General features: G+C 42.3%; 1 protein-coding gene across 3 annotated transcripts in view; it reads left to right on the top strand.

Annotated features, from left to right (window-relative positions):
* Nucleotides 1-256: 256 nt before the first annotated feature.
* The window catches only part of KLF7 (KLF transcription factor 7), a 66,958-nt gene continuing 52,745 nt past the window's right edge, over nt 257-14,469 (top strand). For all 3 annotated transcript variants that reach the window (XM_073306620.1, XM_073306618.1, XM_073306617.1), the window contains exon 1: nt 257-792. In XM_073306620.1, the coding sequence (XP_073162721.1) occupies nt 691-792 (102 nt within the window). In that variant the 5' untranslated portion in view covers nt 257-690. The remainder of the gene's footprint in view (nt 793-14,469) is intronic.

Below are 14,469 nucleotides of genomic sequence, written 5' to 3'. Positions count from 1 at the left end.
CGTGCCAGGCTCCGCCTCCGGCCCCTTCTCTTTGGCCTTCATTGGGCTTCAGTGACTTCATGGGCTCCCCCCACCACCCCCTCTTCGCCTTACATGGTCACGCGTTGTCTTAATGGACAGCTTCCTTCAAGAGCTGACGGCTGCGCGGAGGAAAGATGGGAGGGGAGGGGGACGAAGAGAAGGGGGGGGGGCTCTGAGCTTGCAGGATTGAGGGGGGGGGATTGGCTTTGAAAGGGGGGGGCAATGGGGGCTGAGAAAAAAAGCGATCGCGAGAAAAAAAATGCAACCTCCCAAAAATAAAGAGCAAAGATTGCATTGAGCAGCGAGCAGCAATGCAGAAATAGATGGCAGTTTCGTGTCAGGGAGTTTGCATTCCCCCTTCCTGGTCCAAGAAGTGGAGTGATTAGACCCCTGGAAGGGACTTGCATTTACTACAAGTGGAAGAGTCCCCCCGCTTTTGCTGGCTGCTGTTTGCACTGTACATATTGGGTGCATCTAGCCATTCTCACTGGGGTTTTTTTTTTCCTCCCCTCTCTTTCCTGAATTGATTTTTTTTTACAGTGTGACAGAAACAAAACAAAACAAAAAAAGGGACATTGGATCTATTGTTGTTTTTTATGATCACAAACAAAACCCCACCACAAACAAACAAACACAAAACAAAACAAAAGGGTTTTGCTCAGCAGCAGCATGGATGTGTTGGCTAGTTATAGTATATTCCAGGAACTACAGCTTGTCCACGACACCGGCTACTTCTCAGCTTTGCCATCCTTGGAGGAAAACTGGCAGCAGGTGAACCATTTAAATTACTCCTGTAAATCTTTTAAGTGCAGACAGTCGGTGCGTCGAGGCTGCATTTCTGATTTTATTTTATTTTTCTTTAATACTTAATTTGGAGGTTTTTTTCTGTGCGGGGCTAACACCTTAATTTTTTTTTTTTTTTTTTTTTTTTGCAATAAGAGACAGAGCCGTCCATTCAAAGCTGTCTGCATTCAGTCATATAAACACACCAGGCAGTATCTCAGATCCGGTGAAATTCTTTGGGTTTTGTTTTTTATGATTATTTGTAAAGCTTAGTGATTTTTTTTTGTTCTTTGCTCACTTGTTCCAGCCAGTGTTGACAACTGGCAGCTGGTGGAAGCTGAATAGATCATTCTTTTTTTCAGGTAATTAGTATGTGTCAATAAAAATCCTACCTTAATTTAGAGATGCGCTGGGGGTGGAAATGGTATCAATAGCAAAATACAGTCAGTGAAATCTGGAGTAAGAAAGATGACTTCTTTTTCAATTGTTCTGGACAGATGAAACTTGTTTTTGTATCTTAAACTGGCTTAAGACAATAACACTTCAGGCTGGTTTCAGCCACCAGGGTGCATTGAGACACTATAGGGTTAATATGCAGAAGGAACTGGAGTACTTCTGAAGGTGGCAATCTGGTATTATGGATACATTAAAAGTGATGGGTGACATGCCTAAATAATATCAAGGGGAAGAGTAGTTTGTAGAGAAATGGGCAAGATGTGTAAAAGTCATGACCAGCCCAAATGCAAACCGACCCTAAATAACTATCTACTGGAGGAAAAAACAGGGGACTCCTCCTTATAGCAGGAGAAGAGCTAAGCTACTGTATTGCTTGATATGATTACAGGTTAGTCAGATTGTCAACATTCTGTAAATTAGTGTCTCTTAAAAAAATCGACAAGTCTATATGAATGGTCAGGTGTGGGCAGAATGGCATGTGGTGCTAATGTAACTTACATACCCCAGGACAGAAGCAGGTTAAGACTAATGAGGGCTGGATTTCATTTTGCACTGATCCAGTGCAGTATTTGCCAGCACAAGGCTAGTGTGTGTTAGTTCTCTAGTAAGTGGGCAGTAGGATTTTTTGTTTTTGTTTCTGGGTGGATGATAGGACTCCAGGACAATCTGTGGCACTGCTACCTACTTGGCTGTGCTTGGATACTTGGGAGATTTACCTAGTAAAATTATTTTGGCTTCAGCTTTCTTTTATGAAAGGCTTACTGGCAGCCACAGGGCAAACATTTTCAGACTTCATTCGCAACTGGACAGTCCAACTTTGCTTAATACTCCAAAGGGGGAAACACTTTTTTGTTGTTAATATTCAGTCTGCACCTCGGTGATGGTCACATCTGGTTTCCTTTAGACTTTTAACATGCTAAATTAAACTGAAGAGGTTAATATGATTTCATTTTAGAATCCCCATTTAATTCTGCATTGTCCTTGCTGTTGAATCAGTTGCATATTAATAACAGTCTAGACAGTTCAATGTGAGATAATCTGTTGACATAGCCAGCATGCCTAAGGCAGATACTGTATGTGATACTTTGTCTACTGCTGCCTGACTTCATACAAGGAAGGGAAGCATTTCACTTTCTGCAATAGTGTATCAAAGCAATCCTCTTGTGAGAGCTACATTTTAAAGGAACACAATCACTTAAAAAATCTAGCCAATTTTTAGGAAAGGAGCTAAAACCTTTTTCACGTGCTACCTCCTCCCCTCAGTCCCCTGGCCAATTCTTGTTGTTTTATAGTACATCCTATTTTTATAATGTTTTTCCTCCCCTGTTGCTGTGTGAAGTCTCCATGCAAGCAACTGGGGGAAACCTGGCTGACACAGGGAACAGTGAAACTGAGTGATGCACAAGGTGTAAAAATGTACAAAGTAAACCAACTGAAAAAGGGAGGTGTTTTTTCTTCCTAATCTCTTTCAGTCATAATCTTAGGTTAAAAAGCTTGTGTGTGTGTGTGTTTTCCATTTGTTTCCCTTTAAAAGTGGTAATCTGGAGACCTTGCTTTTGGGAGACAGCTAACTAGTAAAGTCTGTCTTTTCCTCTCCTCTTCCTGGGCAGTAATCCATTCCATGGAGCCCCCCAAGAATGTAAAGTAGCAGCCTTAATTTTAAATGAAAGCTCTTGAATTGATCATTCTAACATCTTCAAATGAAAACCCGGTGCGATATAAATACTACAGTAACGATCCAGAATATTACCTCTTCCACCAGCAGTGCAGCTGTGTTTTGGAAGATTATTCTAGTATCATTTAAGAGGGCAGAGGGCAACAGTATGGTTGTGAGGGTGAAGAGCAAGATTCTTTATCACATTGTCAGCAAAAGTTGTTTCTTGTTTAACATTCTTATAACACTGGTGGTAGAGAAGTTAGTGGGTGCCAGTTTAAAAACTCCTTGTGAGTGATATCTCCTTCTATACTATAAAGACACATCTGGGCTGTTGATAGTGTTACCCTAAAGCTACCTGAAATTGTTGACACAACCTTCTTCCTTTTGTCCCTAGTTTGGCCTAGTGTTTTGTGACTGCTTGATGAAGTGTATAGTAGGGACAGTTGCATGCAACTGCTAGTGTTTCCGATTATGAAATGTGCATCACTAATTGCAGTGACGGCTCAGGCTGGTTGCTAAACACTTGCATGCACTCAACTGATCTCCCCTCCTCCTCCCCCACAACAGAAGTGAGAGGAAGTTTCGTATCTGTGCTTCTCTTAATTACCGTTGGAAGTTAAAATAGGACAGTCATTAGACAGCCCAACCTGTAAGTGCAAAATGAACAGATTTTTGGTAGGAGGCGATTAAAAATGTATTTATATGTGTGGATTTCAAGGGGGGGAGAACATAGCTTGAACTGTAAACATGGGAAGGCTTGTGTGTTTGAAATTTAAGATGGAATCTGAAGGTACTGTGTGTTCAGGTTTTTTTCATGTACATTTTTATGTGGGGGTGTAATCTTTGGTCCCTAATTCTTGTTAACTAATGTTGCAGTTCCTTCAGGCCTGATCTTTTGGTCAGGCAAAACTCCCCTCAGATCAATGGGAATTTTGCCTGAGCAAGGAATGCAGGATCTGGACCACCAGTTACCATGATATTGTTATTGCACCGACAATAGATGTGGTAGGGGCTCAGAATGTTTAAAAATCAGGCCCAGGGTGTCTTTCAACTGCCTGGTAGCTCAGACGGATTCTGTAAATGGCCCGCTAGTGTGTCGCTGTGGCTCTCATTTGAACCCCCTTCCTTGGTATCCATTCCTATGACTTAGGAGCCTGTTCAGAGGGGGAAGCCTGAGCCGGCATGAATCCTCCCTGCCTGTCCTATGCTGTAAAGAACGCTGGGTTCACGTGCACTGTTATGGTGAGGTATTCACCAGCTCTGGCACTCTTGGAATATCGAATGAGAGCTGTAGAGGCTGTGAAAAGTGTGTTTCAAACAATAAAAGGCCAGGAGGTGCCTTTGATCCACAGCATGTTACCCCCAGTGGAGGGAAGGGGTTCGGAAGGATCTGCCTGATCCTGTGAAGACAAAGGACTAGGTGAGCTGTGTGCAGAGGGGATCATCCACTAGCAGATGTGCACCTCCATTGGAAGGAGGCATCCGCTGCCCCATGACAACCACCCCTTCCTTCTTTGGGCCTTAGGAAGAACTTCCCAGGGTGCAGGATCCACTAGTGGGGAAAGAGTCAGGGAACAGCCTGGGGCTGCATTCCTTTTTCTACAAGGCCCCTCATCCCCTTAAAGGAAGACCCCAAGGGATAGCCTCTGGAATGGAAGACTTTGGAAATGTGACTAAAGTGGACCCCTGCTGTCAGAGATGGGGAGCCTGGAGGATGGGCTGAGGCACAGGGTCTCCATGCTTATGGCCTCACGCTTCCAGGGGAATTCTGCAATTAGCAGAGTTTGGGTGTCAAGCCCTTCCCATTCTCCCAGGTTTTGTCAGGGGTGGGGTCATAGATCCTGTTGGCCAGGAGGACTGGAAACAGGATCTCTTCTTCTGATAAAAAGAACTATGGTTCCAAACATAGGGGCTGATGCTTATACTCTGATTTGAATTCCTTCTCTCTGGGATGATTCATTAGTTCTCAGATGAACTAAGCTTTGGTTCCTCTTACACTAGAACAGGAAGAAAGGATGAGTTGAGACATAGGACTAGGACTCAAGAGATCTGGGGGGAGGGTTGGCTCTGCTGTAGACACCCTTCCTCTGTCCCCCAGTGTGACCTTGAGCAAATCTTTGTGCCAATGTTTTCCTCTCTGTTAAATGAGTGATGATAATACTTAATAATACTCACTGGGGCATTGTGAGGCTAAATAGTTTAATACCAGGAAAGTGCTTTGAGATCCTTGTGCTGTGTAAGTGCAGTATTTTATTATGATGTGACTAATCTAGCAGAACTCTGTTAGTTGTTGATTCTGATTTATATTTGGCAGATGGGGTCAGTTTCAGGCCTGAAGGAAAAACTTCCACTGCTACTGGAAAGGAATAAATTACATTGTAGAATGTTCCTACCTCCCCACTGTCCTCATTGTTCTAGTTTAATGGCCACTACATAAACTAAACCATCTCTTCTAATATTGCTATTTCATCTTGGTTCCAGTCACAGTGAAACACATTTCTAAGTGCTTATAGTACATCAGGCCTCCTGAGGATAACTTGCAGAAATGGTTGACTTCCAAGAACAGCCACATGTGTGATGCAATGTATTTGGACTGTGAGCCATGTTCAATACCGGTATACAGGCTCACTGTCTGCTAAATGAACTGAAAACAGGCTCCTGTAAACCCCCCCCCCCCCAAAAAAAAATTACAAAAAATCAAATCAGCAAACTGGAGCCACTGTTCATATCATTTTCTGCGTTCCTTAGTTACAGAAAACATTGCTTTATGTTATTACTTCTTGGCATTTAGTATTGCTGGTATAAATGTGTAGAGACACAAAGGAGACCTGCAAACCCCATAAAAAGGGTAAAATAGCTGATTTAATGTGTGACTTGGGTCTGATCTTCAGATTGGGTAAATGTATTTCTTTTAATAGTGTAAGTACTAAATAAGAAAATATTTTCTATTATTTAGTATAGTTAAAAAGATACAATTACAAAATGCATATTTTTTTTAAAGTGGAAGCTCATGGTCATAAAATCAAATGAGTATTTGTGCTTTTAAAAAAAATAATATGGAAACTATATATATATATATACACACGTACACACATACACATACATATATATATATATATAAGGAGTACTTGTGGCACCGTAGAGACTAACAAATTTATTTGAGCATAAGCTTTCGTGAGCTACAGCTCACTTCATCGGATGCATACCGTGGAAACTACAGTGGGGAGATTTTATATATGCAGAGAACATGAAACAGTGGGTGTTACCATAGACACTTTAACAAGAGTCAGAGTAGCAGCCGTGTTAGTCTGTATTCGCAAAAAGAAAAGGAGGACTTGTGGCACCTTAGAGACTAACCAATTTATTAGAGCATAAGCTTTCGTGAGCTACAGCTCACTTCCTCAGATGCATATCGTGGAAACTCAATATTCCACGATATGCATCTGAGGAAGTGAGCTGTAGCTCACGAAAGCTTATGCTCTAATAAATTGGTTAGTCTCTAAGGTGCCACAAGTCCTCCTTTTCTTTTAACAAGAGTGATCAGGTAAGGTGAGCTATTACCAGCAAGAGAGAAAAAAAACTCCAACGAGAGACTGCTGGATTGGAATTAATTTGCAAACTGGACACCATTACATTAGGCTTGAATAAAGACTGGGAGTGGATGTGTCATTACACAAAGTAAAACTATTTCCCCATGTTTGTTTCCCCTCCCTACTGTTCCTCACACGTTCTTGTCAACTGCTGGAAATGGCCCACCTTGATTATCACTACAAAAGGCTCTTTTTCTCTCCTGCTGGTAATAGCTCACCTTACCTGATCACTCTCGTTACAGTGTGTATGGTAACACCCATTGTTTCATGTTCTGTGTATATATAAAATCTCCCCACTGTATTTTCCACTGCATGCATCCGATGAAGTGAGCTGTAGCTCACGAAAGCTTATGCTCAAATAAATTTATTAGTCTCTAAGGTGCCAGAAGTCCTCCTTTTCTTTTTGCGGATACAGACTAACACGGCTGCTACTCTGAAACACACATATATATGTAACCTATTGTAATATGAGATTGTGTATATATACTTAACCGTCTCTTTCTCTCACTCTCAATACACACACGCGCACATACACAATAAACACAGACTACAAAGAGGTACTATCATTTTGAAATGGCAGCAGATTATCAGTTCCATGCAGTTATAGCTTCACATTTTGGCTTTTCAGGCTGGAGGTGAATTGTCTTTAATATTTTTCTGTATATTGTTGAATCCTTTGAGGCCTTATTACATGGTTCTCCATTGAGGGGAACCCTATTCTCTATTAGCACATATTTCACAGGGACATGGGGAGGAAGCAGCTTCCATTTAAATCTGTAACAATATAAAGTTATTTTTAATTCTTTGTTATAGAGAAGAAGGCAGCTTGTTCATCTTCTCAGGAGAGTACGGCATTAGGGTTCAGTAAATTAAGTGACAGAGTAGAAGATACAGATTTTATTCCAGGTTAAGCCTGTCGCACTTGGACAGTTGGCCCTCATCCACAAAGGGGGTAATTCAAAGCCAACTGGAGTCCATGAGAGTTTTTCCATGGACTGCAATGGACACTGGATCAGGACCATAAAGCCAAACCAAACAGGTGATAATGGAGCTTTGTAAGAATGGTGGTGCTCTCACTCTCTCTCTCTCCTTAACACCCCCCGGTACTTACAGGTGCCTTATGACTATCATCCTATGCTACAGCTTCTTCTATAAACCTGCAAAACGTACCCACTCCATCCTTTCTAGTAGGAGTGGGCAGGCACGGCCCGGGAACAACGAGCGTCATTTCTGCGATTTCTACCCCCTGCCTTGAACCTTAAAGTTCTCCCAGAAAGTGTCCATTTCCTAAGTCTCCATTAGTGTCTGCTAATGATATCAGCCGTCATCTTGGTTAGAATGAATGTGTGTTTGGGGTCAGGACTAAGGAGTTCAGTTGGCCCAGTAACTAAAATCTGTTGAGGAAAGAGCTCCTTCTCTCCCCCACCCTCCCCTGATTTTGACTTAGTTGGAGAATGCGTGTGTTTAACCCAAATGTTTTGTAAAGGCGCGCTATGCCCTTGACCCTACAGTGTTGAAGTTAACTGCCTTTCTGTCGTGGGCTTAATTTTTTATATATTCTTTGCACACTGAGATTCTCAGATAATTACATGATTCCACGAGCTGGAGCTTTAAGAAAACACACCACATGTTCTGAGACTCAGTGAAGTTACCCAAGTTGGCAACATGGCAAGAGACAGGTTGCAAGCCCTTGGGGCAGTGCCTACAACCTACGGAAGAGGGAGTGGCAGCAGATCAGGCCCTATGTAGACTATCAGCCATTATATGCCCAACATTAGCTTGTAAGGAAGGATGGTCCAGTGGTGAGTGTGAGAGCCTGTGTGAGGCCTGTGTTCAATTTCTGCTCCACCACAGGCTTTCTGTGTGACCTTCGGCAAGTCACTTAATCTCTCTGTGCCTCAGTTCCCCATCTGTACAGTGGGGATAACAGCACTGCCCTAGCGCCCAGGGGAGTTGTGAGGATAAAGACTGGGAGGTGCACAGACACTGCAGTGATGCAGACCTGACATAGCTAGCTCCTTCTGAGACGTACTACACTATATTTCCGGTGTTTAATTTCCTATGTTCGTTGGACTGATATCTGCTGAAACTGTGGGACAGCTCCCCATCTCTAATAGCTCTCAGCAGTGCTCACAATCTTGCCTCTGGTTAAAAAATTGTTCTTACATGTAAGCTTAATACCCCACCTCCACTGCCCCACCTCCCAGAATTTATGTAATTAGTCTATGACATCATTAGCGGGTAGAATAACTTGACATAAATTTTGCAGAGAGGTTGAGCTATAAAGGAAGGTGGTGAGTAGGAAACTTATGTCAGACCCCGAAAAAACCCAATCTATTGATCTTTCAACATGCTGTGGTATTTAAAGTTTTTGATTGGGATGGGTACTTACTTTCCCCCTTTCTGTAAATTGAAGGTACCCCCTTCTAATCCAGAACGGTTCCACACCTTGACACTCTTGTATGTAATTGTCTGTGCACTGCATATATTGCTTAGAGAGAGCCATAAGGGCACATATGGCATTTTCTAAAACATGCAAAAAGATAAAGGATATAATTTTCAAAAGCGCTTAAGTCACTGAGGCTCCTAAGTCTCATTGAAAGTCAACAGTAATTAAGCACCTTTAAAAATTAGGACTTTGGGTAAATACTTAAATCACCCAAGTCACAGATTCCAAGGCCAGAAGGGACCACTGTCATCACCTACTCTGCCCTCCTGTCTAACACAGGTCACAGAACTTCCCTGAAATAATTCCTGTTTGAACCAGAGCTTCTCTCTTAGAAAAACATCCAATCCTGATTTAGAAATTCCATGCCTTGAAGAGTTTAAAGCTCCGGACCCGCAGCTGAATCGCCAAAGCTCTGGGCAGCCTTGGATCCAACTGCAGAACAGGGGCCATAAGAAAAGGATACACAGGGGAACAGTTCTGACAGAAACCCTTATTGAAGAGTAGCGGCAGAGCATAGAAGGGCCTTGTGGACAAAATGGATTTTCAGGAGGGATGTGAAGGAAAAGGATATTGGCACACAGAAAATTGTTCCAAGATGTTCCAATAACTATCCGGATTTATAAATTCTTCTCTTATGTACAAGTATCCCAAGGTCAGCGTTAAAGGGGCAATGCCATCAAGTCTGTTTGGCCACGAATTTAGACTTAGCAAATAAGTATAGCTCTTACAAAGCCTACTATCAATAGAAATATTCCCATGGGAAGCAGCATTTTAAAGAAAAACAAAACAAAGAACCCAGCCCAGCTGCTGTTTTTGCAGGGCCAATGTGGCAGTGTTCCAGCCATGTTAACTGAAAGTGAAAGTGACTACTGATGAAAGTGAAAGTGCCTTTGCTGGTTTTTGATTGCCCTGCTGGGAGAAATGTACCGAGGATGACAAGTAAATTAGATTTTCAAAAATGCTTCCGCTTCTAATAAGCTAATGCGCTGTTCGTAGTTTGGTTTTAATAATGTGACATTTAAATGGACAATGCCCCTTTCCATGTGCAAGCAACCACTTGGAGCCCTGCTCTTTTGGGCTCCCCGTCCTTTCCAGGTTCTGCAGTCCACTGACTGTTCCTCACCCCCACGCTAGATTGCCAGGAATCAACTCGCCATCCGATTTTCTGCTGCTGGTAGGAACGAAGAGGGAGGCTGCTGATTGTCTCACTTGACTCCCTACCCCTTTTCCTGGAGGCTTGGGCCCAGTTGTCTGTTGCCCTGCAAAGTGTAAGGCTTGGCTCTGTGTGAGGCTTCCACTTTCTTGCCAGTTCCTTCTTGTCCCTAATTTAGGAACCTGCTGTCCCTGAATGGTTTGAGGTTACTTAGAACCTTCATGCTGGTTCTCTTTCAACCGTGCAGCGGGCGATGAAAAGCTCCCGGTTTTCGTTCTTCTGCAACTGCACAGTTGTTTTACCAATGCATTGGCCAAAGCACAGCTGGCCCTACAAGGCTTTAATTCAGCCAATGAACTGGTTAAAACTTGTTTGTAATGATATATTGCCTTCCATGTCAGGCTGGAAAACACACACTGCTCTGCAAAACCATCCCCCTCAACTACAGCTACTAAGAGCGGCCATGTGAGTATGAAAAAGGGTGGTTGGGGGTGAGGGAAGGAAGATATGGAAAGCATCAAATCAGAAACTGCTTTGTCTCTGACACGTTACCAGTGAAGAGGCTGCCTTCACTGTCTAATGGAATTCCTATGTAGTGCTTGTTTGGCGAAAACTTTTGCATTGTGTGGATTGGATGGGTAGAAAGGTATGCTGTGAATGGCTTTTATTCTCTTTTTTTTTGTGCATTTGAAAACAAGTAATTGGGGAAGCAAAGTGCAATGGTCAGAGTGAATAAGATTGCTTCAGGGTGTACAAAAACTGAGCAAGACTGGTTACACCACTCTCCCTGCCTAGGGCTTAGAGGAGATTAATACCAGTTTAGAGAACTCTATACTTGCTACTCTTACCAGAAACTTACCTCCCACTCCAATACTGTATCACGTGTCAGGGCCCCCCAAAGTCATGAGATTAAAAATGGGAGGTTCTTCTGCTTCGGAGCCCTTTGTGTGTAACTAGGTCATGTTTGCAGGCTTTTCTGCACAGCCATGAAAGCTAGAATTGTATTCGTTTCTTAGAAACATGAAAGCTGATATTCTCACATAACCACATACCTCTAAGAGCTGGTACTTCAAGAGAAATATCATATATTGTGAGATGGGCAATAAAATTGCCAGAGTTGGCAATCCTGCATGTCTGCGCAGTATGAGAGCAATGAAGCTGCGACGCAACTTAGAGGTTGCCTGTGTCTCGGGTTGCGGGGGTGGGGTGAGAGGTGGATGGGTATGGGGTCAGTGTGACAGTGATTTAGGTGCCGACTGAAATAGCTTATAAAAGTCCTTTTAATGGCTTCTGTGGCTGGGAGCTTTGGGATAAGTGGATGTCACATGGTTCTGTACAAACTAAATCTAAAGAGGAATCTACCTAGTTTCCTATGAAAAAATATGGCATATGGGAAAGTCCTATAGAATAGGAAGTGATAAGCTTTCTATAGGTTCTCTTTAAACCACGCTGTTGAATTTAAGTGCCATATTCTTTCTCTAGAAGTTTTTTTTTAAAAAGGTGATTACTCCGTAGGCTTTTTGAGTCATATCTAGAGAACCCTTCAGGTTTCACCTCTGTGATGTTCTACAGGATCTCTCCATTCAGAGTCAGTCTCTTAGCCTAGGTTCTGATCCTGCACGGTTAAAGTTAATGGGAGCTTTGCCATTGGCTTCAGTGAATGTATGATCAGCCCTTTAGGTCCCAGGTCAGTAAAACACTTAAACATTTGCTTAACTCCGCTGACTTCAGTGGGAGTTAAAGCATGTGCCTCAGTGCTTTCATGAATAGAGATGTTTCCCTGAATTGGAGCTCTAGGAATTATGATACTTCCAGGTGAAAGAATTCTATCCACACAGAGCCATGTGAGGAGGCTATGCTAATTGCCTCAAATTCAGTTTGGGCTATTCTACAGCAATGCTTTCTGGTCCTTCTTTGGCTAGGATGACATTCTCTGTGTTCAGTCAGCCCTGGTTTTCCACTTTAACGAGACGGCTTTATGGTCTCAAAGAGTGACTCCTGTATTGATCTTTCTTGAATGATAGCAGATAGGTTTTAGGGTACCCTGATTAAATATTCTGTGTTAGATGTGCTGGCTTGCAGTAGGTGTTTTTATTTTGTTTTTATATCTGATATAAGCCACAAGTGTTTTGAGAAAGAGCAGAGAAATCAAAATGCCAAGTTGAATTCTGATGTGAGGAGTTCACCACTCCAAATATATAGTCTCTAGGTTACTGAAGGTAAGGCAAAGGGTACTTACTGATCTACATAAAGTGGTATTTGAAATATTTTTTTCCTAATACTGGCCAATGAAGAAGGGTATTACAAATGCCTTTTTCTTTTTAAAGAAAAGAATTTGGAGGGGGAGGATGATGGGAAGACGGGCTGAGGTTTTCATCTTGAAACACCTCAAAGGTCCGTTGTTTTTATAAAGGGCTGAACCACCCACCCACTTTCTGAAAGTGGGAGCCATTTTTAAGTGGTCTCCAGTTGGGTATTGACAAAAATCACTAATGTCTTTGGAAAACCACAGCCATAATATTTAGGAGCTGACTGAATGTGGAAAGCCCACTGCAGCATTAGACACAGAAATTATCAAGAACTTCATTGCAAAATGTTGCTACCTGAGCTTTTTGTCCAGTCAGCTTCAGCCTTGATTTGCAGGGATCCTCAACTCAAATTCCATTTACCTTTTCAGCTAATCTGTATCTTCTCTTGAATCAAATTTAGAGTGTAAATCTGGCTAGTTACACAGGTGGGACCATTAAACTGAATGCATATTCGTCTTTACACTTGGCTTTTGACTGCAGCGGCCCAAGGTGCAGGCCGAATGCCATGAAGCTAAATTATCCATTGGGTTACTTCACCTCCCTACTGTAATCGTGTAAACTATTCTACTGTGGTTTAGCAGGAGAGTACATCTTGTAATAAAACTCCATTTTTTGCTATTCTTAAAAGTATATGCTTAGTTTTGAGACCATATCCTTCTTTAATGTCCACTGCCGCCATTGGGACATTTCATCTTAGTGTCTTGAACACCGCTTTCAAGAGTGAATAGGACGTTGTCATTTAGAGACCCTCAACTTTGGGACACTCTCTCTTGCTGACTCTCCATCTTCAATGGTGAGCTCTGCCCCAGTTGCACATCCTCTTTCGTTCGTTCAGGTTTTTGCCACTACATAGTTGTTACAGTTTGTTCAACATTTTAGGCCAGAAGAAACTTTAATAAAGGGTGGCACATTTTCATCTCTTTTCCCCTTCTGTATATTTGAGGGGAAGTAGTCTCACGCAGTCAAGAGACCTTGGACTGGTCAGTTATGTATCATTCCTCCCCCCCTCCCTACATAAAATGAGAATATTAATACCTACTCTGCATTGGGGTTTTGTCTGTATGACTTAGTCAGATCCTCAACTAAGAGCTTGTCTACATGGACTAGATGGGTGTGACTTCTAAAGTGCACCAACATGCTAGCTGGCCCATAGCTAGTGGTCATGCTAGCTGGCCCATTGCTAGTGGTCATTGCTGCCCCACATAGACAAGCCCTGATCGATTTCTGTGGCTCTACATCAATTTCCATGGACCTAAGCTGATTTACATTAGGCCAGATCCTCACCTAATGTCTGTCATGTCATTTGAGACCTCTCTATAGAAGGTTCTATAGAAAAGCAAAGTATAAATAATCACAGCACAGCAACTAGGTGCATTCATTCTACGCACTATACAAGACACTGAGTAAATAAAAATGGGGCAAAAATAATATGCCCATTTTAATGATTGTTTATAAAGAATATAGAAGTTCCTGGTCTTCCATAAGTATTATTTCCAGTGGCATTTTGGAAGGAAATAGAGAATGAGAGAATAACTTAATGTTGTCCATTGACCTTTAAGTCACATCTGACTGTTTTGGCTTATTTCTAGTGAGTATGGCCTTAGGAATTCTACAATCATCATCTGCACCCTTTTAGGTAACAAATAATGGGAAGAAATATATACAAGCAAGGAATTTTCTTTCCAGGAAAAAGTGGTAGCTCGTGAACTTCCCTCTGTAAACCAAATAGTGTAGTATGTTTTTCTTCCTGTGACGAAAATATGGGGGGAAAGGGGTCACATACACACAGCATAACCATGTCCTTCTCCCACGTTGGAAGGGTGGGGAGTTATCTGAGGTATACATTGTGTCAGTTTTGAAAGGGATACATTTTTGTGCAATCAAAACCAAACCCCAAAGTGCAGAATTTGTTTCTTCTCTCTCCCTGTGCCCTTCTAATTGGTGCTTCCTTTCTCTACAGTCATCACCCAGCTCCTTCCCCAGCTGGGTTTCAAATTTATTTAAACCTGGCCCACTGTCCAGATACAGCCAGGTAGCATAACAAGGCCCAC

The sequence above is a fragment of the Lepidochelys kempii genome, chromosome 11 (genome assembly GCF_965140285.1).
Source record: "Lepidochelys kempii isolate rLepKem1 chromosome 11, rLepKem1.hap1, whole genome shotgun sequence".
NCBI lineage: Eukaryota > Metazoa > Chordata > Testudines > Cheloniidae > Lepidochelys > Lepidochelys kempii.
Note: the sequence above shows the minus strand (reverse complement) of the source record. Positions and strands in the feature narration are given on the sequence as shown.